Below are 23155 nucleotides of genomic sequence, written 5' to 3' on the forward strand. Positions count from 1 at the left end.
GGGCCCCAGAGCAAAGAGACAGAGGCAAAGAAGGCATTAAAGTCTCCACTTTTTCTATGTCCCTATTTGTGAGATGACCGACCTCATCAAGTAACAGACCAATGTTAATCTCTGATCCGCCTTTTGCTGTTAACATATTTAAAAAAGCACTTTTTGTTGTCCTTCAGTACCGGCCAGCTTGAACTCTAATCGAGCTTTGGCTGCACAAATTTTCTCCCTACAGTGGCAAACAGCATCCCATGTTGCATGTCCTTGCTTCCAATGTCAGTACACTTTTCTTTTCTGCCTAAGTTCTAGAAGATCCCTGCTCAGCCAAGCCAGCCTTCGGCCCCACTTGCTTGACTTCTGACACTTTGGAATTGCCTGCTCCTGTGCTCTTAAGAGCTCTTAAAAAGTGACCAGCTCTTAAAAAGTGACCAGAATTCATGGACCTCAATACCTTCAATTGCAGACTCCCAGGGGACCTTACTAACTAGTTCCTTCAGCAGCCCGAAGTCCCCATATCCAGGGTTGAAGTTTTGCTGTCAGTTCTTCTCCTACCACCAATGACTTGAAACTCAACTACTTCATGGTCACTGTGACCAAGACAGCCACCAATCACCACTTTGCCCACAAGCCCTTCGATGTTTACAAACAAATCTAGCAGGGCACCCTTCCTAGTTGGCTCCTTTTAGTACCTGCACCAAGAAGTGTTTCAACGTGCTTCAGGAATTTCCTGGACCTGTTTGTGTCTGCTGTATGATGTTTCCACTTGACGTCTGGGAAGTTAAAAATCACCCATAAGGACAAGGGCAGCTGATCTAGAGATATCCTTTAATTCCTTACAGAATAATTCATCGGTGTCATCGTCCTGGCTGGGTGGTCAATAGTAGGCTCTCACAACATCATCCACTTTATTTGCTTTCCCTTTAATCCTTACCTGGAGGCTTTGACCTGTGTCATTGCCAACTGCAAGTGCCATACAATCCAACCCCTTCCTTATATACAGTGCCACCACACCTGCCTCACCTGCCCTGCCTATCCCTCCTGAAGAGCCTATAACCGTCCATGACAGCACACCAGTCACAGGATTCATCCCGCAAGGCTTCTCTTATGCCAATGATGTCATAGCTCTGGGACTGGGCCAAAGCTTCTAGCTCCTCTTGTTTATTCCTCATACTGTGCGCATTAGTATAAGAGACATTTCAAATGTGCTTCGGTGTACTCAGCACATCGTGAAGCAGACTGAAGGACGTCACTAGCACACTGTCCCTCAAACACTGGCATGCCATCCTGTGGCTAATCTCTAGAGAGCCTGGTTTTATCCCTTTCCCCCTTCAAATCTAGTTTAAAGCTCTTTCAATGAGCCCTGCTAACTCCTGTGCAGAGACCCTTTTCCCCCTTTGAGAAAGGTGCACCCCATCTGTCACCAGCAGGCCTGGTGTTGTGTAGACTGACCCGTGATCAAAAAACCCAAAATTCTGCCAGTGACACCAGTCATGGTGCCAGTTATTGATCAGCTGGGTCTTCCTGTTTCTTCCAACATCATTCCCTGCAACTGAAAGGATAGAGAATAACACTGCTTGTGCTCCTGAACCCTTAACCAGTCGCCCTAAGTCTCTTTTGATTGCCCTTGGACAACTTATTGCAACTTCATTGCTGCCTACATGAAAAAGCAGCAATGGATAATAATCCAAGGGCATTACCAGTGTAGGAGGTTTTCTTGTTAACATCGTTGACCCAGGCCCCATGGAGGCAGCAGACTTCCCTAAGAAGTGGGTCTGGTCAGCTTATTGAGCCTTCTGTTCCCCTCAGAAGAGAGTCTCCTATGACAATGACCCATCTTTTTTTCTTAATGGAAGTTGTTTTCACACAGGGCGTAGGATGACTTAACCTTAGTGACACGTCCAACCTAGATGGACCATCATCCTCATTGTTTGGTTCCACTTCCAGAGCCTCATACCCATTGTACAAGGGCACCTGGGAAGGTGAGGTAGTTACGGAGATGCACCTGCTGCACCGGCCAGGAACTTGTCGCAATTCTCCTCTATCCCTTAAGTAACTGTGTTCTGCTGGGCAGAGAGAGGATAGTGAATCCTCCGTATCATGTGTCCTGTCTGCCTGACAGGTCTGTTCCATGGAAGGTAGGGTGTGGTTCCAGTAGACAATCTCCTTCTCAGACTCCCTGATGCTTCTCAACCTACTGACCTCCTCCCAGAGCTCTGCCACTAAGTTCAAGAGTTTCTCTACCTGGGCGCACCTCCCACAGGTGTACTCACTACGGCTGTCCGGTACTGGTATAGAAGTAGGGTACACCCTGCAGCCTGACACCTGGCTAGCAGCATGTTCTCATCAGAGATCTGCCTGGGAAGCTTCACCAGTTGTGGATATAGCCTTCTGCTAGGTAGATACCATTGCTCCCTGTTCGAGCCAGCAAACTTACAGCACCCTTCTGCACAAACTGCCACGCAAAGGGCCGTGCCATGCCCTGGCTGACATGCCATGTCCTGTTTGCCTGCCCTGGTCGCAGAGCTCCTGGTCACCAGCGCTCCTTAGGGGTTTCTTTTATAGGTGGGGGGGCTTGGCCATGGCTGCTCCTGGCCCCACCTCTGCACTCCCCTGAGGTTTCCCTGGCTCACGAAACCCCCCTGTACACGGCGCTAGAGCCTCCGCTGCGGATCGTGCCTGCACCAGAGCTGCTTGCCTCAGTAGCTGCGAATACTCACAGGGAAATCTTATCAACATGTATAAATGCCTAATGGGAGAGATGAAAGAAGACAGAAACAGAATGTTCTCCGTAGTATCCAGCGACAGGACAAGAGGCAATGGGAACAAATTGAAATACAAAAAAATCCACTTAAACATAAAAACCCCTCACATTTTACTATGAGGGTGGTCAAGCACTGGAATAGGTTGCCCAAAGAGGTTGTGGAGTTTCCATCTTTGGAGATATTCAAAATCCAACTGGACAATGTCCTAAACAACCTGTTCTAGTTAGACCTGCTTTAAGCAAGGGTGCTGGACTAGATGATCTCCAGATGTCCTGCCCAACCCCAACTCTTCTGTGAAGACTGTATTCCACTAAATAGCAAGGTGTTTAGAAGTTAGCTCTAACTCTAATCACCGTAGAGTATGACAGTACTGCCAATGCCACCCGCTTCAATACGGTAATTCCACTGTGATTTAGTTGGGCTTCCAATACAGCAGCATGCACCTATGAAGTGAAGGCCATTTCTATTCCCCAGGGCCTCCCTAAATTCTTACCACAGTACAGGAAAGTTCTTGAGTGTGCAGGAAATACCAATCCCCTAGCACAGGCTCCATAGCAGAGCGGCCACCATACAGGAACAGGTACTTCTCACCTACAGAAAAAGACAACCAGGTGAAAGAGAAGTCAGAATTTGGTATGTCACAAAAGCAAAAATTTCTGTTTGCATATAAGGGAAGCTGACCAAAGACAGAAATTAATGCAGTCAGGCAGACGTTTTATGCACTATTTATATTAAGACATCCTGCAACCTGACGAACATTTCCAGACTTTAGCAATAAATGCAAGAAATTGTTTCATAGATACAGGAATTACTCTTGTATCTAGATCTTTTATAAGACACACAGAAGACTAAATATTTTTACTAAGAAGCAGTATTCTTCAGGTTTGTGGTCATTCAGAAGACCCCCATCATCCATTTATATTATGTAGTTTCTGAATGTTTAAGGTCTGAATAGAAATCACACCCTATAGTCTCAAAAGCCAAAGGAGAAAACATGGTTTTTTAATATACCTAATGGACTTAAGGAATGAAAATTTAGGCAATGGAAAGATTACACCTGTAAAACTAATAAACCGAGAAAACCCTAAGTATATAAATCATAGCAACACAATGACACCTATTTATCCCAAGAAAACAGATAAATCCTTGTAAGACAACAAGACTGTGTATTTGTTCATACAAAAGGGAGATAACAGTAATTTAAGTGTGTAGGAGTTAATCTGGAGAAGCCTCAAAAAGGAGGTACAAAAGATGCAAAAGTACTTCGGGTAGATGTCAGGGCTGGGAATTAACTGCACTGTCCCCTGTCATGTCATTGCTTCATAATGGACTGTGCAAATAACACAAGCGTTGGTCACTTACCTCAGCTACAAAGCAAAATCAAGGCAAAAGTAAGATGATACAATACAGTCTGACAAAGACAAAAACCAATGTATTACTTATAAAAATTTATTTACCCATTTAGCATTTGCTTCTTTGATATAAAATTTAGACTGGGAGACTGAACTCTAAACTACATTATGGCGTTAATTAAACACTGCTCCACAAATTCAAAGTATGCTCCAGACTAGACTAGCAATTGTTTAACAATTCCCCTGGTGTTCCCCTTCAATATCTCCCTGCCAGCTAGTGGAGAATGAAACAGCTTAAGAAAGGACAGCTTTCACCTTCTGAATTGCACTAAGTCCCACCACTGACTTGCTAACAACTGCTGAAGTTTTTGCCCCTTACAGTCAATGTCTTTTACTAGACAAACCTTCATCGTGCCACTGCAGGGCTTGATTCTACACCTACTCAGAACTACTGAATATTTGTCAATTGCTACTAGAAAAGTAACGTTTGTTCTGGGGCACTTCTCCTGGATAAAGAGCTAGGGATCCTGCTCCATAATGCTGCATAATTAAAATATTATCCTTCAGAGAGGAAGTTGTGAAACTACGTTCTGGTGTGATCAAGCATGAGTAACTTTAGCCATAAACTATCTCAAATAATCAGTCTTCTAGAACAGATTATGTCCCTAGGTTTCAATTCTACTTACCACTGGGGATTATGTGGTATACGAAATTGGAAATTATCATATTTCAAGTGTCAAGAAGAGATCTCAAAGCTTCTTTTGATTTCTTTTCTACTGACAGGCTTGAGAAGTGGGCCAATATGAAACTCATGAAGTTCAACAAGGCCAAGTGCAAGGTCCTGCACCCGGGTCGGGGCAATCCCCAGTATCAGTACAGACTGGAGGATGAAGGGATTGAGAGCAACCATGCAGAGAAGGACTTGGGGATACTGGTAGATGAAAAATTAGATATGAGCCAGCAATGTTGCACTTGCAGCCCAGAAAGCAAATCATATCCTGAGCTGCAAAAAAAGAAGTGTGGCCAGCAGGTCAAGGGACTCTGGTGAGACCCCACCTGGAGTACTCCGTCCAGCTCTGGGGTCCCCAGCACAAGACAGACATGGACCTGTTAGAGTGGGCCCAGAGGAAGTCCATGAAAATTATCAGAGGGCTGGAACACCTCTCCTATGAGGAAAGCCTGGAACACTTGGAATTGTTTAGCCTGGAGAAGAAAGAGAAGGCTTCAGGGAGACCTTACTGTGGCCTTTCAATACTTAGACGGGTCTTATAAGACTGAGAGAGACTTTTTACCAGGTCCTTTAGTGACAAGAGAAGGGGTAATGGTTTTAAACTAAAAGAGGGTAGATTTAGATTGGACGTAAGGAAGAAATTCTTTACTATATGAGTGGTGAGACACAGAAGCAGGTTGTCCAGAGAAGTTGTGGATGCCCCATCCCTGGAAGTGTTCAATGTCAGGTTGGATGGGGCTTTGAGCAACCTGATCTAGTGAAAGATGTCCCTGCCCATGGCAGGGGGGTTGGAGCTAGATGATCTTTAAAGGTCCCTTCCAACCCAAACCATCCTATGATTCTATGATTTACATAATGGCAGAACAGTATTCTCCATTCTGTTTTTTGTTCCTTTACTAGTAATTCTTAACACTAAGACTTCTTAACATTTGCTTTGCTTTTCTTTTAAGCATCTGTTTATCATTACAAAGCTTCACTCACTAGCAGTGCTAGGTTATGTACTAGAAAGCTCACCTGCACACCTACAGAGGAGCACAGAGGTGAAACAAGGTAGGAGAACCCAAATAATATCTAGCCTCAGCTACTTCCAGACCCATCCCAGGACAGCAATCAAGCTATAAAAGGCTCATTTCCTCATGCACATGAGGAGCTCAGAGAGGCAGTGGCAGGTGTGCAGGCAAGAGAACCCCAATTACTTGCTTATAGAATCAGACAATCTGTCCCGGCTCCTCCCAGGGCTGTCCCAGGAGAACTGTCAGCCCTGTTGTCCAGCTGTGAAACCCATCAAAATGAGCGAACAGGAGCAACTCTCTGGAGCACCTTCGAGGGGATACTGCTTAGGGGTATGTGACACATCATAAGGGGAAAAGCATTTGGCGTTTGCATAACACTTCTTATGGGATGCTCAGGAGAGGAACCAGAGGCAAGAAAACCGATGGATTTAGGTGATTTGGGGAGGTACAAACACAGGAAGAGAGAAGGATAAAAGGATAAAAAGGGTTAGTCACATGTAAACAGGTTGCTGGTCAGTATGCCTGTCTGGCCACATCTTGCACCTTAAATAGGAACAGCTGAAAACAATTCTTTTCATTTGTTGGTAGGTGTGTTTGTGAGAGGGGAGCCAACCAAATTGCAGTTGCAAGTGTATATTGTAGCACTTTCAAAAATGCATTATGAGCTTTTTTCGGCACTATACAATCATATATTTTTTTTGATTCCTGCCCTGCATCTAGAAAACTAACAAGGTCGCAGCTCATCTATACTAAAAGTTATTATCACAAGGTATCTGTTGTATAGGTTCTGTAACGAATCGACCATGTATTAATGGCACAGATAATTGAAATCCTGCTCAATTGTTGGATCAACCAATTCAGTTGCTCAGTTCAGGAAACTCAGCTGAGACTGCTCCATCTTTCCCTTTTGTCAGATTTAGTAAAGCCTCTCATAAATACTTTTGGACTTGACAAACAAAAAAGGCACAACAAGAACTGGGTAGATACGATAAGAAAAACACATTCAAATGAAGTTTAAGCCTTAAGTCTTTACGCCAGGGGGAAAATGATCACCACTGGAACAAAATCTTTACAAAATGTAATTGGATTCTCTAAAGTGATAATGAATCTATCAAGATCATATACCTTCCAAAATGTTCAGCAAAAAGCTATTATTTCAGACAAAGGAATACAATGCACCAATATTAACTGTGTAGCCTGTACTACATAAAAAGTAAGGCTGTATCATGACGATTTGCCTTTTAGAACTCACTGTCTGGACAGGACTGCCTCATATATTATGGAATTTGTATACCTCCGCGAACCTACAGCCATTTGCACTCTTTCCAGGCTTTTTACCTTTGAATATTACTTCAGTTGTAGTGTGTCTCCAGCGCAAAGCAGCTGGTTCAGCAGCAGGCTGCAGACTTACAAGCTCCACTGTAATGTCATCTGGGTCCGAGGCATTACAGGTTTCAGTTAACTTTACCCACAACATTCCCAAGCCTGCACTTGATGGGGATGTTCGTCCTCCTACCACCAGGGCCAGACTGTTCGAGAGACGTGACACAGTATGGTACAACCGCTCATCTGCAGAGATACAAAACATCACGGTTCACGCCAATCTTTCTCCCAGGAAATTTATAGAATCATAGAATCATTCAGGTTGGAAAAGACGTTTAAGATCATCGAGTCCAACCGTAACCCTAACACTGCCAAGTCCGCCACTAAACCATGTCCCTAAGCACCATGTCTACACATCTTTTAAACACCTCCAGGCATGGTGACTCAACCACTTCCCTGGGCAGCATGTTCCAATGCCTGACAACCCTTTCAGTGAAGAACTTTTTCCTAGTATTCAACTTAAACCTCCAATGGCGCAACTTGAGGCCATTTCCTCATATCACTTGTTACTTGGGAAAAGAGCCTGACACCCACCTCACCACAACCTCCTTTCAGGTAGCTGTAGAGAGCGATAAGGTCTCCCCTCAGCCTCCTTTTCTCCAGACTGAACAACCCCAGTTTCCTCAGCTGCTCCTCATAAGACTTGTTCTCTGGACCCTTCACCAGCTTCATTGCCCTTCTCTGGACACGCTCCAGTACCTCAATGTCCTTCTTGTAGCGAGGGGCCCAAAACTGAACACAGTATTTGAGGTGCGGCCTCTCCAGTGCCGAGTACAGGAGGATGATCACTTCCGTAGTGCTGCTGGCCACACTATTTCTGATACAAGCCAGGATGCCGTTGGCCTTCTTGGCCACCTGGGCACACTGCCAGCTCATTGTCAGCTGGCTGTTTACCAATACCCCCAGGTCCTTTTCCATTGGTCAGCTTTCCAGCCACTCTTCTCCAAGCCTATAGCGTTGCATGGGGTTGTTGTGACCCGAGTGCAGGACCTGGCACTTAGCACTCAGAACCTTCAAATCTCTTTGCCAGCATAATTGCACCATGACATCACTTTTCCACTAGACATTATTTTGTTGTTAGCACAAGAACGTCTTCCTTACGCTTGACGTCAGTATGGGAACTCACCCCATCTTTTATCAGGATTTTCCTTTTTCACACAGCCAGCTTTCCAGGAGCCTGCATGCTTAATTAGCACATGAGAATTTCTCATACGGCAGTGCTGTCCATCCTCCTCCCCAAAGCCTCCAGTGGTGAGAATCACATTGGGTTTTATAAGAACAGAGTGGTGACCGTAACGTCTCAGGCCACAAATTTCAGACTGCATTGCACACACTGCTGCAGTGATACTCCCAGCCATCCTGACAGGACCATCACGATGAGGAACTGTAAGCCAAAGAGAACCAAAGAACTTACACACAAACAAGAACCAAAGACTGCACTTTAAATGAGATTAAGCAAGTGTGTTCAGCTTTTCAAGAAGAACAAATTGTGAAGCAAGTTGACAGAGCACACAGACAATCTGACATGCCCTAGAAATCAAGCTGTAATGGTTTAAACTACCCCTGTGCCAACTTTCAACTTCTGCTTATTGCTCCCTCAACTCCTGACACAGTTCTGAGAGTGCTTTAATGGGGTGAAGTAAAACTGGCTAAGAGACTGCAGTGTCCTAAACTGCTGTAGCAAGATAGGAATCACTGGAATACCTTTAAAAGGAGTACCTTTCTGACAAAGACAGTATTTGGCTACTTAAATAGCAAAGAACAGCAGAAAAAGGACAAACACATGGAAGTTGGATTTCAAAGTTTCTTGCTAGACTTTGATCCTACCTTCACAAAAGCATTGAAATGAAGTTCTAAAGCATGATGAATAATCTCTATTAATTCAAACAGTCCTACTGTAAGAGAATATTTTCAGTTATCTAAATATCTTCTCTCTAACCTTAGTATGAAACAAGCTTTCAACACAGGGCTCTACGTGCTGTACAAATTGTTTCTTTTAATCAGTTTTGAATTTGCGCCTTCTTTGTTTTAATTGGGTGCCTCATTCTTGGGTTATAAGGCATGATGAGGTGGAGGAGAAGCAGCTCTCACGCTGTTTTCTGTATGGCATACCCAGGAAAATTGCCTGTACTGAATGTTGTTTAGTAAAAGACCCTACTTTCTAGTGCTTGATGAAGTCAAAAACTTCATCTCCTTGGGCTTAAATGTCTTCCTACAGATGGATCTTTTTAAGACGGAGGAGTTGTTTTCATTTCAGAAAATATACTTACGATGCTCTGTTTGGAAGATTTAGTACTTGCACTCTCTTGAACAGGGACCCAAATCTATTTAAAAGGATAGTTGGGGGCACATACTGGTATTTGAGACATACCTTTTGCCATTTCCAGTAAAAAATTATCTAAGCATGGATAATTTACCAGACTTTGAAGGCTCTTGCTATCAGTTTTGAGTACAACAGAGAGAGCAGCAGAATGACCCTGTTCCTGTCTCCAAAGAATGAAGTGTCTTCACTGTATTCATGTCAGTTAAGCAAATGTCAGATTTTTTTTAAAACTTAAGGATAGATCCTTCGTGTTTAGGAGCCTTTAAGGTTTAGGACCATAAGGACCAGTGACAATCACACAATATATTTAACCACACCCACAGTCATTTAGCTTTGATTTCACTACATGTTTTCAGGTCTAATCAAGACACACACAATGCATTCAGTGGTCTTGTTGGCTTATGGAATGCCATCCTCCCTTATCCTTTTCCAGCTGCTTTTTCTGCTCCCCAGAACACAGATTTTGACTTTCAATTGCAGAAAGAACTACTTGTGGTGCTATACTGTGAACAAGACTAGTGATGTGAAACAGGTTAAAAATAACCTTCTGCTTTCCACTCTGAAAAAGGAAGCAAGCAGCCAAAAGAAGGAATTTCTTAGACTACTACTGCCACCAAGTCCTTATCACGGAAACACAGCCTCGGTCTTGGCTTTTCCCCAGCTGTACCACTTTTCTCCCATCTAAAAACACTTTTCTCCCATCTAAAAAAAGCGACATACAGTTTAAAAGCATTTCAGAAACAGAAATACTACATGTACAATTCCACCCACAGGGGATAACAAAACAAAGCACAAACTTTGTGACACGCTCCTGAGTGCTCTGCTGGACAGTATTTTGATAGTGCAGTAAGTAAAACGTAACAACCTTTTGGGAGCTGGAAGGATAGAATGACTCAGATAGCCACATACAGAGGCAAGCGGGAATAAATTGAAAAGGGAGAGCCTGTGGGATCCCAAAAAGAGGAGGAGGAGCAGGGTAGACTGGCATTGCAGCCATGCACTGGAAGGCCCCATGTATAAACAGAAGGAAGAGCTGTTCAGACTGGAAGGTTCAATAAACTGAAAGAATAAAACTGATCTGAACCACCAGAGTCAGGACGTGGCCCTGGCCTCGCTATGGACAGCAGAACCATTGTTAGAAGGATGGAGTATCCCATCTGTCCCTTCCAGGGTTTTACCGTCTCCTAAAATCTCTCAGAGAAGCCTGCATGAGATAAAAAGACTACTACGAAAACTAGTCAGTATGTACCTGTCATATTGGATAACAATGGAGTCCAGGAAGGTTCCATCCCCTTCGATGCAGTCAAGACAAAGTAATGAGAACATTTCAGATGCCATTCCTGTAGCAAGCCCAAAATAAAAAAACAAAAACAATCAATCCCACTTAAAATCTTAGAGCAAGCAGTAGTAAGGAATGGCCAGGGTGATCAAATCAAAGACCAATCTAGCCTAGCACTGTTTCCAACAGTGGCCAAAATCAGAAGACTAAAGTTGAATCTGAGAAACAGTAAGTATGTAAATACCTTCCTCACCCCAACATTCAAAAATTTACAGCTCAGGGATTTTCTAAGCAAGAAACTGTGTCTTTGTATTGAACAATCGTTGATGGATTTCTCATCCATGAACCTATCCAGTTGCTCTTTTAACTCACATAAACCTTCATCATCTCTAACATGCTGTGGCAAGGAGTTCCATAGCTTAATTATATGTTGAATGAGGAACTTTTTTTTTTTTTTAATCAGCTTCCCTTTATGCTTCCCAGTTCTGATCATAGAAAAGAGGGAGGGCTGTATACCAGGGGGATTAAGGTTTCTTAAAGGTCATGGAATATAAGTGATCCCAAAGAAATTGCAAATACTCAAAGGTGCAACACTGTCTTTGCTGGCCGATGATCCAAGTATGATTCCCAGTCTGGCCTTGGAATCACTCAGAGGCAGAAGCACAGGCAAGAGGACTATATAGGAAGTCAGCAGCAATACTACAGTCCACCCTGGCTTTTATGGACATTAGGGAATTGAGTATGTTCATTCCCATGGGGTGGGAAATACTCAGGGAACTACGTGACTAGAAGGCATAAACATGAATTTAAAAGGCACAAGAAACCACAATATTAGCATCATTGCCCCAACTTCTACCAGAAGTAAAAAGCATCTTTTGAAAAGTGATATCCAAAAATTAATGTAAATACTGAAAATGGAAGAATCCACTATTTGTCCCTAGGCAAATTATTCTAAAAATTAGTCGCCCTCAGCACTAAGTGTGTATTTTATATTTCTTATCTAATTCGATCAAGCTTGTTTCCAGTAAGACCTGGATCTTACTTTATCTTAATCTCAAAGTCTAATTGTAGAGCTCTCTGTTATCACATATCTTACTCCTATCCACATTTTTCAGCTTGGACTTGTGTACCTGTTAAACTCCTCTATAAGGCAAATGATAAAAAGTCTTTACTTTCTCACTGTATGAGCAATTGCCTTGATCTACAATAACTCTCATAGACATTTCTACACCACTTTGCAAATCTGTCAGCATCTTTCCGTCATCACTTCTGCATTCATGTAGCAGAGCAGATCCTGCATGTTGGCAAAATAAATGCAAGCACATTAAATTATTTTCATACTGCAGGTAGTACTGGTAGATTTCTAGAGAGAATTATACACAGAAAACCACAAAATTGAAAGGGAAACTTCTAGCTAGTATCCTACACGATATTTATCTCAAAGTTACTCAGTATCTTTGACTTATCTTCTCTTCTAGACTTCAAATAGTTGCAAACTTTGCCAGCATCTAACATTAAAAAGGCAAAGAATAGAATCATAGTTAAATTTCAATTGTTAATGTAGGAATGGCTGTACAAAGTCAGACCAAAAAATATCTGTAACTAGTAACCCATATCCAACAATGACAAACAGTAATAGCCCACGAAAATGCAAGAGAGCAGGACAAGTGCATCTACGTCCCCCAGGAATGCTCCCAACCATTTGCAGTCAGGAACCTTGCATCAGGTGTATTTTTATATATTCAGTAATCCTCAATGGACTTCTCTTTCATTAAAATAATTGCCCCTTGAACCCATGCAAACTTTCAGCACCTACAACATCTTTTACACCACCAGCTAGTTTGCTATACTAAGACTGTCTCCCTGAGAGACCACTCACTGAGGAAGGAACAAGAAGCTTTTTTAACACCAAAGAGAATCTTCTTCCAGTGCTACTTGCCCCAGCTTCACATGGAGCTCCCTGCAGGCTCTGCATTGACTAAGTCTGATTGAAGATTCTTTCTGCCTACATGAACACCTATGCCTCAGCAGCTCTTGTACAGAACTGTGACCATAGGAAACTGCAGATACCTTATCATATCAAAGCCAGGTCACTGGTGTTCAGAATAAAGGAGGGTTACCTCATATTCATCAAAAGGCTCCAGAGCCTGCACTCTTTGCTGCTCATCTTCTGGAGTACAACAGGTGAAAAACTCATTCATATCCATGACACTGCACTCAGTCCAGCCCTAAAACAGAAATCCCTCAAAATTATTGCCTCTAGAAGGATAGAGACTCACTTCCCACAAGAAAACAAAGACCCTAAATTAAACACCCGCATGAGTCTTTAAGACTGTCTAGCTGGAACAACAGCAGCCCAGAATCTGGTGAGGATAGATCTCTTACCTGTAAAGCTCTTAAGAACTTAATTTATTATATCAAAAGTCTCAGAGGAACCCGTCTTGCCTTAATCCCATACCAGAAAGTAGTCTGCAAGTTAGTTGGAAGGACCTTCAAATGACTAGTCACACTACTAGAGAAGGCAGTGTCTCAGCCTTGGGCCTGTTTGCTTCAACCCGCAACTGACACAGCTGATGACTTCCAAAATTATTTACTACTACAGTCTTTCCCAGGTAAATCATGCTTCCTGTGTGTCCTAGAGCTGCAGGTACTTACCTTTTCAAAAAAGCGCCTCTGCTGTGCCTCACAATCAGGGTAGTGTGCCAAAGAACGAAGTGCAGAGTTCAGCTGGCTAAAATGCTGCTGCATGACACGTCCAAAGGGGTCCTCTGGGTGCATCTGCTCATACAGCAGAAAGCATGCCTGAGAGAAATGCTCTGCTGCCCACTGAATCAAGGCATCTGACCTGTCAGGCAGATTGTGCGTAAGAAATTAAATAACTGAGGGCCCACCTACCATATGGCAGATGCAATGCATCTTCCTGCAACATCATTAAAACCATTAAGGCATCCTGACAGAGGTAATACGCAAAAGAGAATCCTGTGCTGGTGAGTTACGAACATCACCTACCCGATCTGTGCAGAGGATTCAGGGGATGAGAAGAATGAGAAGAACAAAAAAATCAAAATCACTCCTTTGAGGTTTTTCTTCTTCTTCTTTTTTTCCTTCCTTTTAGGATGTCATGTGGACATCAATTACCCCATCACAATTACTATGTAAGAAGCTGTTTGGGACTTCCACAGAATTCCCGAGGCTTTAGTTATAAGACAGCAGGTCTCCCAGCTCCAGGTGACGTACATACAAAGAAACTTGTTCTTTTCATTTTACCACCTAGCTAACACAGGATAATTCAACTGACCTGCTATTTTCCATGTAGGTGAGCACGACCTCTGCTATGAAGAGGGTAGGGATTTCATTGTCCAGTCCTGCTTCCTCCAGGGCTCTCTCCAGCTCAGACAGTTCTGATAAATCCACTCCCAGTAATTTATAATCCTCTCCAGAAAAGGTAATGACTCCTGGGAGACAAAAGTTATACAATCTCACTACAGTGCTGATGCAATACTGAGACCAAAAGGGGCAAACAGGAAAATCAACCCCACAGGCAATCACTCACAAGTCTGTGCCCATCAACTCAATTTCTTTAGGACATGTACAAGAAAATCCCCATCACTAAATGAACATAAAGGGATAGTGTCAAGAAGCAACCCATTAAATGCGGATCTAAAACTCCATTATTCCTAATGCAAATTTCACCTACAGATTTCTCATAGAATTATCACATTTACTATAACAACAAAACTTTATGTTTACTTTAACAACATTTTTATAGAACCACCACTATAATTCAGAATCAAATTTTAAGGGGTCTCATTTATAGAACTTTCAGTTTAAGCTAAGAAAGAACCATTGCTTTGATAGAATCTGAATGGTTTGCCTCACAACCATAAAACCATTCTCAAGTATTTTGGGGCTGGTTTGTTTGCTTGTTTTTTAAATAGATTTCATTTCTGTAATAGGGCATTGAATCCTGAACCAGCACATGCTAGCTCTCTGCAAACACCAGGACAAGCCTCACAGATCACCGTTCTCAGAAATAAGTTCCAATTTATGATTTGCAAGCATTATCATGGCATACCTCTGTACTCCATAGGAATATCATAAGCTATAGCTTGTTGACCTGTTTCAACCAAAACCAAATCCTAAACAAAGAAAACAGTGAAGTACCTTTAGAAATCACCTACTCTATGTCTCTGTACCAGTGCAATCCAACAATTATACCTGTCCTGAGTACTGTTAATCTACACTGTTCTCAAAGGCACCCATTACTGGAGGCAAAATGGCCTTCTTCAGAAGCCCATCCCAGTGTTCCCTGTTAATTGCTTCTAACAACTAACTTGTCTATCCATCACTTCCTGCCATCTGGACACAGAGAATAGGGTATTCCCAACTTTTTGACACATGCCTGTTAAGTGAAGTACTTGAAGATTATTGGTATGGATAAAATTCTTTGCCACAGGATGCTGCCAATACTAAAAACATGGATGGATTCAAGAGGAAACTGAACAAGCTCATGGAAGAGCTACTCACTAAGATTTGTTCAATGGCTCACAAGAGCCAGGGACTTGTGCTCTGCACCTAGTTCTGTAGCTGTCTTCCATCTGTATTTAAATTGATTATTACAGTCTAAATGTAGCGACTTACATATGTCCCTAGAGTATTTCATTTCACATTTTCCAGACCGTTCATGTACTTTGTCAAAAACCTACTCTCATCCACCATATTGCAACTCTCCCAGTTTCCTGCTGTTTTTTTTACATTTTCACCTTCTATAGCATATCATCTAAGACATTAATGGAAACCTTGAAGGAAATCAGATGCAGGAGAAACCTCTAGTGAATCCCATACTTTACATTCCTCTATCTTGCCACTGAACTGCCCCTTAGTACTTAGTTGGCGTAATAATCCTTTCACCTCTGCTTATATTCTACAGCAGTTTCATAAAGCTCATTTCTTCCTACCTTGGAGAGGAAAAAAAAGTCAGGTAACCTAATGTTTTATTACAGTCAAGACACCTAAGAGTCACACCTTCTCTCCTACCCATAAAGCCCATAAATCACAGTATAATTTAGGTTGAAAGGGGCCTTTGAAGGTCATCTAGTCCAACTCCTTGCTCACAACAGAGTTACCTGTATCAAGTTGCTCAAGACTTTGTCCAGTCAAGCTCCAACTATCTCCAAGGCTGGAGATTCCACCCCCTTTCTGGGCAATCTGTTCCCATTTTTAACTATTCACATGGCAGGAAAAAAACCCCAACATTTTCATTATACGTAACTGGAATTTCTTTTGTTGCAACTTGAAACCATTGCCCCTTGACTGTTTGCTTAGTGCCTCCAAGAAAAGTCTGGCTCCATCTTTTCTACACTCTCCCATTAGGTAGTTGAAGACTGCAGTAAGACTCACCTCCCTCCCAACCTCCTCTTCTTAAGGCTGAACAAACGCAGTTCTCTCAGCCTCCCCTCCTATGCTATGTGCTCCACCACTACATCATTCTTGTGACCTCTCACTGGACATGCTGCAGTTTGCCACTGTCTTTGTACTACTGAGCCCAAAGCTGGTCACAGTACTTCAGAAATTGTAACAGAAAGAAACTGAACTTGGTTTGATTCAATCTGCTCCTGAAAAAAATCCATTCTGGCAGCTATACATCATCTTGTTATCTCCCACTGCTTACTAATGATTTATTTGTTCCAAAATTTTTCAGAAAATGAACATGCTTTTTATCTACAGTAGTTCCTCTACTATCATATCTCACTTTTTAAAGGCTGAAGCTATGCTTGCTTCTTCTAAACATTTAGTATCTAGAAAACCTTCCATACATATCATACCTAATCCTTCCCCTCCAGTATCTCCCACCAGTGCTGACAACTCTTTCGTTCTTTTGATCAGAGTAGCTTTCTGGCATGCCACATTTGGGAAATCCACCTCATATACCACAGTGTGATGCAGAAGACCCATGTCCTTCAAACGGAAGTATAAGGAGTCAAAGCCAGCACCTAAAGACAGCATCTGCAGAGAAAGTATCAGAAAAAGTTATAATCAACTCTAGCAGCATCCTGAGCATCTAGGTGTGAAAAATATTCAATAACATCATCTGTAGAGTGACAAAATCAGGCAATCTCCTGCAAGAGGTAGAAGAATTTTGTGTAGGTATCGCCCCCCTCACAGACATTTCTGTCAAAGTGACAAATGGACAGCCACAGTAGTGCCAGTCAGATTCTCGGTGCTCTTATAGGAAAGGATCACAACAGATGCACTAATAAGCTACTGCAGTGCCAAGATACCAAAAGGACTTTTCACACATATAGTTGAAACTGCCAGTACACCCAGACAAAGAAAATGCACCTGTGTTCTAGGGTGGCTCTGGGTCTTCAGCAGAAAGTCTTGAACACAGTGATCTACAGCACGGGCGCGGATGTAATAACCCCTGTGGAATGAAATTCAGTTGTAATCACTGTGCAGGAACCCTATTTCTCTAGCACTGGCATCCCACATTTCTAAAAACTTATTTTTTCTCTCTCAGCTTCTATCCAACAACCCCACATTTATAGACCTGCACTGGGAGATGTCTGATGATTTTGTCATATCTAGAGCTTGTTACTAAATACAGATCTCCTGTATTCAGTAAGTGTATTAACCAACAAGACTATGGATAACCCAGAGAAAATGTGTAGATATCCTAGCTGGACCTGTTCCGTTTTGCATAAATAAATATTCACTGGATGAAAAAGTATGAATCCAGACAGTTAGGATGCTCCCCTGCAATGTGGGTGGCCAATACCTGAGTTCCTGCCCCAAATCACATGCCATAACAATATGAAATTAACTCCTTTACTTACAAGGGGCTATTGGGTATAACAAAATGAATGACAGGGTGTGCAAATGCAGTGAGAGGGGAATGAAAAAGGGAAGAGAAGCAAAGTCAGGAGAGGAATTTCATTCTCTGTTTTTTGAATGAATGGAACTAAGTCAGTCTAACTCCTGGAAAGTGTTTATCATTTGCCTAGCCTGGCAGGGACTGGTGTCTTTTTCCTTGGCATTCTCTTTTAGTTAGTTTCATCATGTCCCCAACAGGCTTACCAGTTCCTATCACCCTCTTTAACAAGCATGTTATCATCCCCATGTCTCACAGGGACTACAGATTTCACTAGACATTCTAAGATGTCCCAAAATTCATTATTACGGTGTTGACGACTGCAATACATAACTCTATGAATTTAGTTTGGCATGCCAATGTCATGTGACAAGTCAACACGGGCTTAGCTTCCTGACCTGATGAGCAACACTTGCCTTCGTAGGCCTGCAAGAGCTTCTGCTTGAATACCGCTTGTTTTTTTCCTCAGTGAAATTTCTTTGGCAATTCACAGTCATTCTGATTGCATTAAACTATTAGCCTCATATTATGTAAACTCCACTACCATATCAGCATACAACCCTCTACACATACACATTAAAACATTCACGCTTGTGTCCTGCAAAGCTCCAGAGAAGACCTACTGGTCAGACACCTGATTCAAAAGATAGTATTATTTCCCTGAGCCACCAAATACCTTACTGAAATTGCAATGTTCTTGACAATTAATGAGAAAACTATTGACGTGCTATCATTTTTAGTATGCTAGTTTTCAAGTCTTATCTACAGTAGTTTTCAGCAGCATTGAATACTGGAGTCAGGAACCAGGCTGGTGACGTACTTGGGACAAAGCTTACAATTTTTGCCCATAAGCCATGTAAAATGACACTAATGGTCTAAAAAGGTTACATTACTGAGAGACAGTGCTCTGCAAGTTGCCACTCAGTCACTATGCATACTTTCCTTAAAACGCATTTTAAAAAGCTGTGCCTTAAACAGAAGAGACAACTCAAGAGGCCCGGGGAATCACCAGGGTCCTTCTGCAGCCTGAGAGGAGGCGGAGGCACCGGGGCTCGACAGCCACAGGAGCCACGGGCCCCGCGCAGCACCCGCTCCTCACCGGTGGACAAGCGGCGCTCGCCGTCGCCGCCGCGGCCCCACCAGGAGCCGCAGGAACCGGTCCTGGATGTAGCCACGCGCCGCCGCCGAGCACTTGCTGACGGCGCTGCTGCCGCCGGTGCCCTGGACCTGCCGGGACAAGGAGACAGCGCTGGCGCAAGGCCGCGGCGCCGGCGCTTCCAGCCGCCACCGCGGGCCGAGAGGCGCCCGGGCCTACCGGCGTGGGACGGCGGGGCCAGGCAGCGCCCAGGGGGCTCCGAGGGGAAGGAAGGGCAGTTCCCGTCGGCGCCGCCGAACCCCGTTCGCGTCCCAGCCTCCGCCCACGCGTTTGCCTCCCCTCGTCCCCCGAAGCCCACCCAGGCCCCGCCACCCGGACCGGGGCCCCGCCTGCGCAGAGGCACCCGGCGGGTCTCCCGCGCGGAGGGGCGGTGGTGCCCCGCCGGGGATCACTCACGGCGGCGGGGCGCGGGGCGCCCGGACGCCCGCGGCCCATCCTCCGCGCACCGGGTCGCCGTGCCGCAGCGACGGGAAGCGAGAGCGCACCGCCGGGCACAGGCAGTGACGCGCGACGCCCGGCCGGGGAGCGTCAGCGGCGGGGCGCTACCAGCGGAGCGCGCCCCCTGGCGGGCCCGCTCCGCCCGCCCCCTCAATGCTGGTCCCGCCCCCGGGCGACCGGCCTGGACTGGCCGCCCCGGCGTGGGACCCCGGCCTGGCCGCCCCTGGGATCCCGGTCCCCGGGGTCCCGTCCTGGCCGCCCCGCTCCCAGCGCTGCCGCCGCGGCACCCGGCGGACCCGCGAGCGCAGTCCTGCACCTGGGCCCGGTTGCGGGGCAGAGCCAGGACCACGTCGCCATGGCAACGGGCAGCCTCTGCGCGGTAAGCGGAGGGGCGGGGGGAGAAGCGCTGCGTCAGGAGCAGGGTGCGGAGCTGCCCGGAGGGTGCGGGGCTCCCCGGGGCAGGGTGCCCATCTCCCTGGCGGGGTGCGGAGCTGCCCGGGGCATGACGCAGAGTTCCCCGGCGGGGTGCAGAGCTCAGTGGAGCGGTGCAGAGCTCTGTGCGGCAGGACCCACAGTAGTTCTGCCCATCCTCTGTTCCCTGTTCTGCAGTTTAGAGCAGAGCTGGCACTGGTGACTGCGTGCGTTTTGGGACATGGCTGCTTGGGGGTTCACCAGCTGGTGGTGTTGAGGACAAACAGGCAGGGCCATGGGAGTATCTGTGATAGAGGAGGTGAATGGTCCACATTATTTCTCTTTAGGATTTGTACTAGGAGTTGTAGAGGAGCCGTGGTAGCCTGAGCTATGTAAGATGTCACGAGCACTACGCTTACTTCCTGTTCAGTGTCTCTACACATCTGGCACGCCACAAATGATTATATTGTGCATTAAAGAAGTTGCAATCTCAAAATGTCACTTTTTTGGAGAATGGTCAGTATGCATATTTCTAACTGGGACCCGTAAAGCTCAATCCTCAGCCCAGTGCTAGCATTTTATCAACAACCACATGAAATTTTTTCTCTGAGGTGTGTTTTATTAGGGTTGCCTTTTAGGTGATTCCTGGCATACCTGAAGTCCTAGCTGCTGCAGTTATAGAGCAGGATACAGTACATTATAGTAGCTCCTATGTTTCTATTTGTATTCTAGATGTATGCACAGTTTCTGCAGAGACCAAGGCTTCTTTTTCCTCGAGGTTCCCTTTTCTTAGCTGCTTCTTCATCATTTTGTTGATCTTGTCACGTCTCTGGGATCTGGAAATGATGTTTTGATTTAGTTACAGGTTAAGACTTACAGGAAATGCTAGCCCATCCTGTTGGCACTTCAGATCCTGCAGGATTTCCAATTATACTACCATCCTGAGAATTATGGTGGAACAAAACACATGCAGCAAGTTGGAGGGTGGCCTCTGAACTCACTGCATCCAGCCGTCCCAGGAAATCCTTTCCAGTCCTATGTTTCTATATCCATAACTCTTCTGCGCAAACTCTGTGAGAAGTCACTGAAACATGAACTGGGCATCTTGGATTTAACACAATAACACAGACCCAAATAGTTTGGGGAGCGAAGGGCATGGGGCTGGGAGGTTAGTTTCCTGTCCTTGGTACAAGGCACCGCATGTGTGCTGCAGGAAGGAGGTCTCTATATCGGATTTCCTTGGTAAAGGATGAGAAGGTGTTGTGCGGCTATTCTTGGGTCTGCGTGTCCAGTCCCTAGCTGTCACAGATATAAAATCCTGTAATCACTCATAATTTTATCACGCTGTAGTTTAGAAGCAGATGGGGTTTTGTCCTTCTCAGTTTGGAAGGATGTTTTGGAGCCTGCTGGCTGTAATAGAAATCTCCTCCAGATTTCTTGTCGCATGTATTAATGGCCAATTTATATCCATTTATCCTTGATTCACAGTTAGTCTTAATCTGAAATTGTTCCTCTACCTTTCTGGCACTGACTCCAAGTGTACAAGCAGACAGATTTATCACCTCTTGGTCTGTGTTTCGCCAAACTAAGGCTAGCTAAGCAAGTTCTGCTAGTGGGAAGTAGAAAGCTTTTAAATACATTTCTGAGAGGGGATGCATGCTGTGTGCGGAGGGCATGCTGTCATAGACCCGGCACTTCCCTCTGGTTTGGACATCTTCACAGGCTGACATGGGGGAGGGGATGCCTCTTCCCTGGTGTGCATGGGCAACCTTCCCCTTCCTGGTCTCTCCTCCCACTCCTCTGAGGATTCCCCTGGGGCTCTGCACGACATTCAAAGCTTGTGAGGAATGCACAACTCACCCCAAATAACAGAAAACACATAGCAGAGCAGCACAGGCATCTAGGGGCCCCATGCTGCTCCCACCCCCAACTGGGCGGGCGGTCTAAGGAGAGGGGAGAACATAATGAAAAGCATTTGCTGCAGCAGCTATCTATAGTCTTTTGTGTTTGGGAGCGGCAAGGGACAGGCGTGGCCCTGCCTGCCTGACCTCAGAGTTGACGTCAGAGAACCCCAAATGAGCAACAGGGAGTGCTCCAGAGAAAGAAGCGCAGCCAGCCTACCCAGCGTGGAAGGTGAGACACCTGCGCCACTAAACAAGAGAAGAGATGAAATGGGAGGTATTGTTTCCCACAGAAGGGTACTCTGTATCCACAGTATCAAGACTCTGGCTTCAATTTAAGGTGGGCCAAAGAAGTTTGTGTCTTTCTGTGGGCTGACTCAGCAACACAAAACCTGAGCTTCTGATCTACTACAAGCATTTCCCTTACCTGTTCTGCTTTCCTAACCACTTGAATGCATGCTGAAGGTTATCAGTTGAAGCACGGTCTCTGTATCAGCTTGCACCTGGGAAACAGTTCTAGGAATGATAAGAGGGTTACAGATCTGTGTGGTGCTAAGCAGTAGGATTGAGCCTTAAAAATATTGCTACCCAAAATATTTGGTTCTAATGCTACTGATATTGTCCTGTTGCTCCCAGTCACTGCAAGAGTGGAGGGGTGGATTCATCTGCCAATCTAGGACAATGTGGTAAGAACTGGATCCAGGAGAACATATGGTATGAGTCTCAGATCTTGATCATTTTATTGTAATGTAATACCACAGAGAGGCCTCAGTGACAGGCAAGGCCTTGTCAGGCTAAGGCCAGTGCAGCAAAATTTAGAGATAAACAACAAAACTTGTAAGTCATATGCACACGGAAGTCTTGAGTGTACAACCTAAATACTTCACAAAATACATCTGTGTCATCAAAGAGGCTGTGATTAACAAAAGAAGATACAATCACAGAATCATAGAATGGTTTGGGTTGGGGGAGACCCTTAAAGATCATCTAGTCCACCCACCCTGCCATGGGCAGGGACATTTTTCACTAGATCAGGTTGCTTAAAGCCCCATCCAACCTGACTTTGAACACTTTGAACACATTCGCGGGAACATTCTTAGTCATTGTTAAGCATGTAAACATCTCCAAAAAAAATCCGTCACTGTCAAGGAAGATACTGTGATTTTCTCTTTCTTTGGTGTTTAGTGGCATCTTTTCTCCTTCAAAAAGAGTGATGGAAAGGAAGTTTAGAAGATATCCTTAGATACTACTGGCAGTGATGTTGGAAGTGGAGAGAAGAAACAATCATCCTATGTCTTGTCACAGAAGTTAGGAAGTGCAGGAAACAGTTGTGAGGACTTTTAAAAGATAAAAGAAGTGGTTTGGTTTATTGCCTTGTAGAGACTGTGCAGTAGAGAATGGGGAACTGAGGTAAGGATATGGCTAAAATACTAACCTGGAGGGATAACATTTGCGCTGGTATTATAATCAACTTAGATTTGTGAATCAACATGCAGGGGGAAAAAAACCAGCTGAGGAGAGGTGAGGACAAAGAATGTTGAGGTGTGG

At 44.6% G+C, this 23155-nt stretch overlaps 1 protein-coding gene across 1 annotated transcript in view; it reads right to left on the reverse strand.

The window, feature by feature from the left end:
- The window catches only part of LCMT2 (leucine carboxyl methyltransferase 2), a 32152-nt gene extending 15296 nt beyond the window's left edge, over nucleotides 1–16856 (reverse strand). Inside the window, exons 1-8 of the mRNA XM_059820095.1 lie at nucleotides 16656–16856; nucleotides 14129–14285; nucleotides 13486–13675; nucleotides 12951–13058; nucleotides 10801–10891; nucleotides 8355–8612; nucleotides 7184–7414; nucleotides 3244–3341 (exon numbers count right to left, since the gene is read on the reverse strand). Coding sequence (XP_059676078.1) covers nucleotides 3244–3341; nucleotides 7184–7414; nucleotides 8355–8612; nucleotides 10801–10891; nucleotides 12951–13058; nucleotides 13486–13675; nucleotides 14129–14285; nucleotides 16656–16836 — 1314 coding nt within the window. The 5' untranslated portion in view covers nucleotides 16837–16856. The remainder of the gene's footprint in view (nucleotides 1–3243; nucleotides 3342–7183; nucleotides 7415–8354; nucleotides 8613–10800; nucleotides 10892–12950; nucleotides 13059–13485; nucleotides 13676–14128; nucleotides 14286–16655) is intronic.
- Between the last annotated feature and the right edge of the window lie 6299 nt (nucleotides 16857–23155).

Source organism: Gavia stellata, chromosome 1, assembly GCF_030936135.1.
Source record: "Gavia stellata isolate bGavSte3 chromosome 1, bGavSte3.hap2, whole genome shotgun sequence".
Lineage (NCBI taxonomy): Eukaryota > Metazoa > Chordata > Aves > Gaviiformes > Gaviidae > Gavia > Gavia stellata.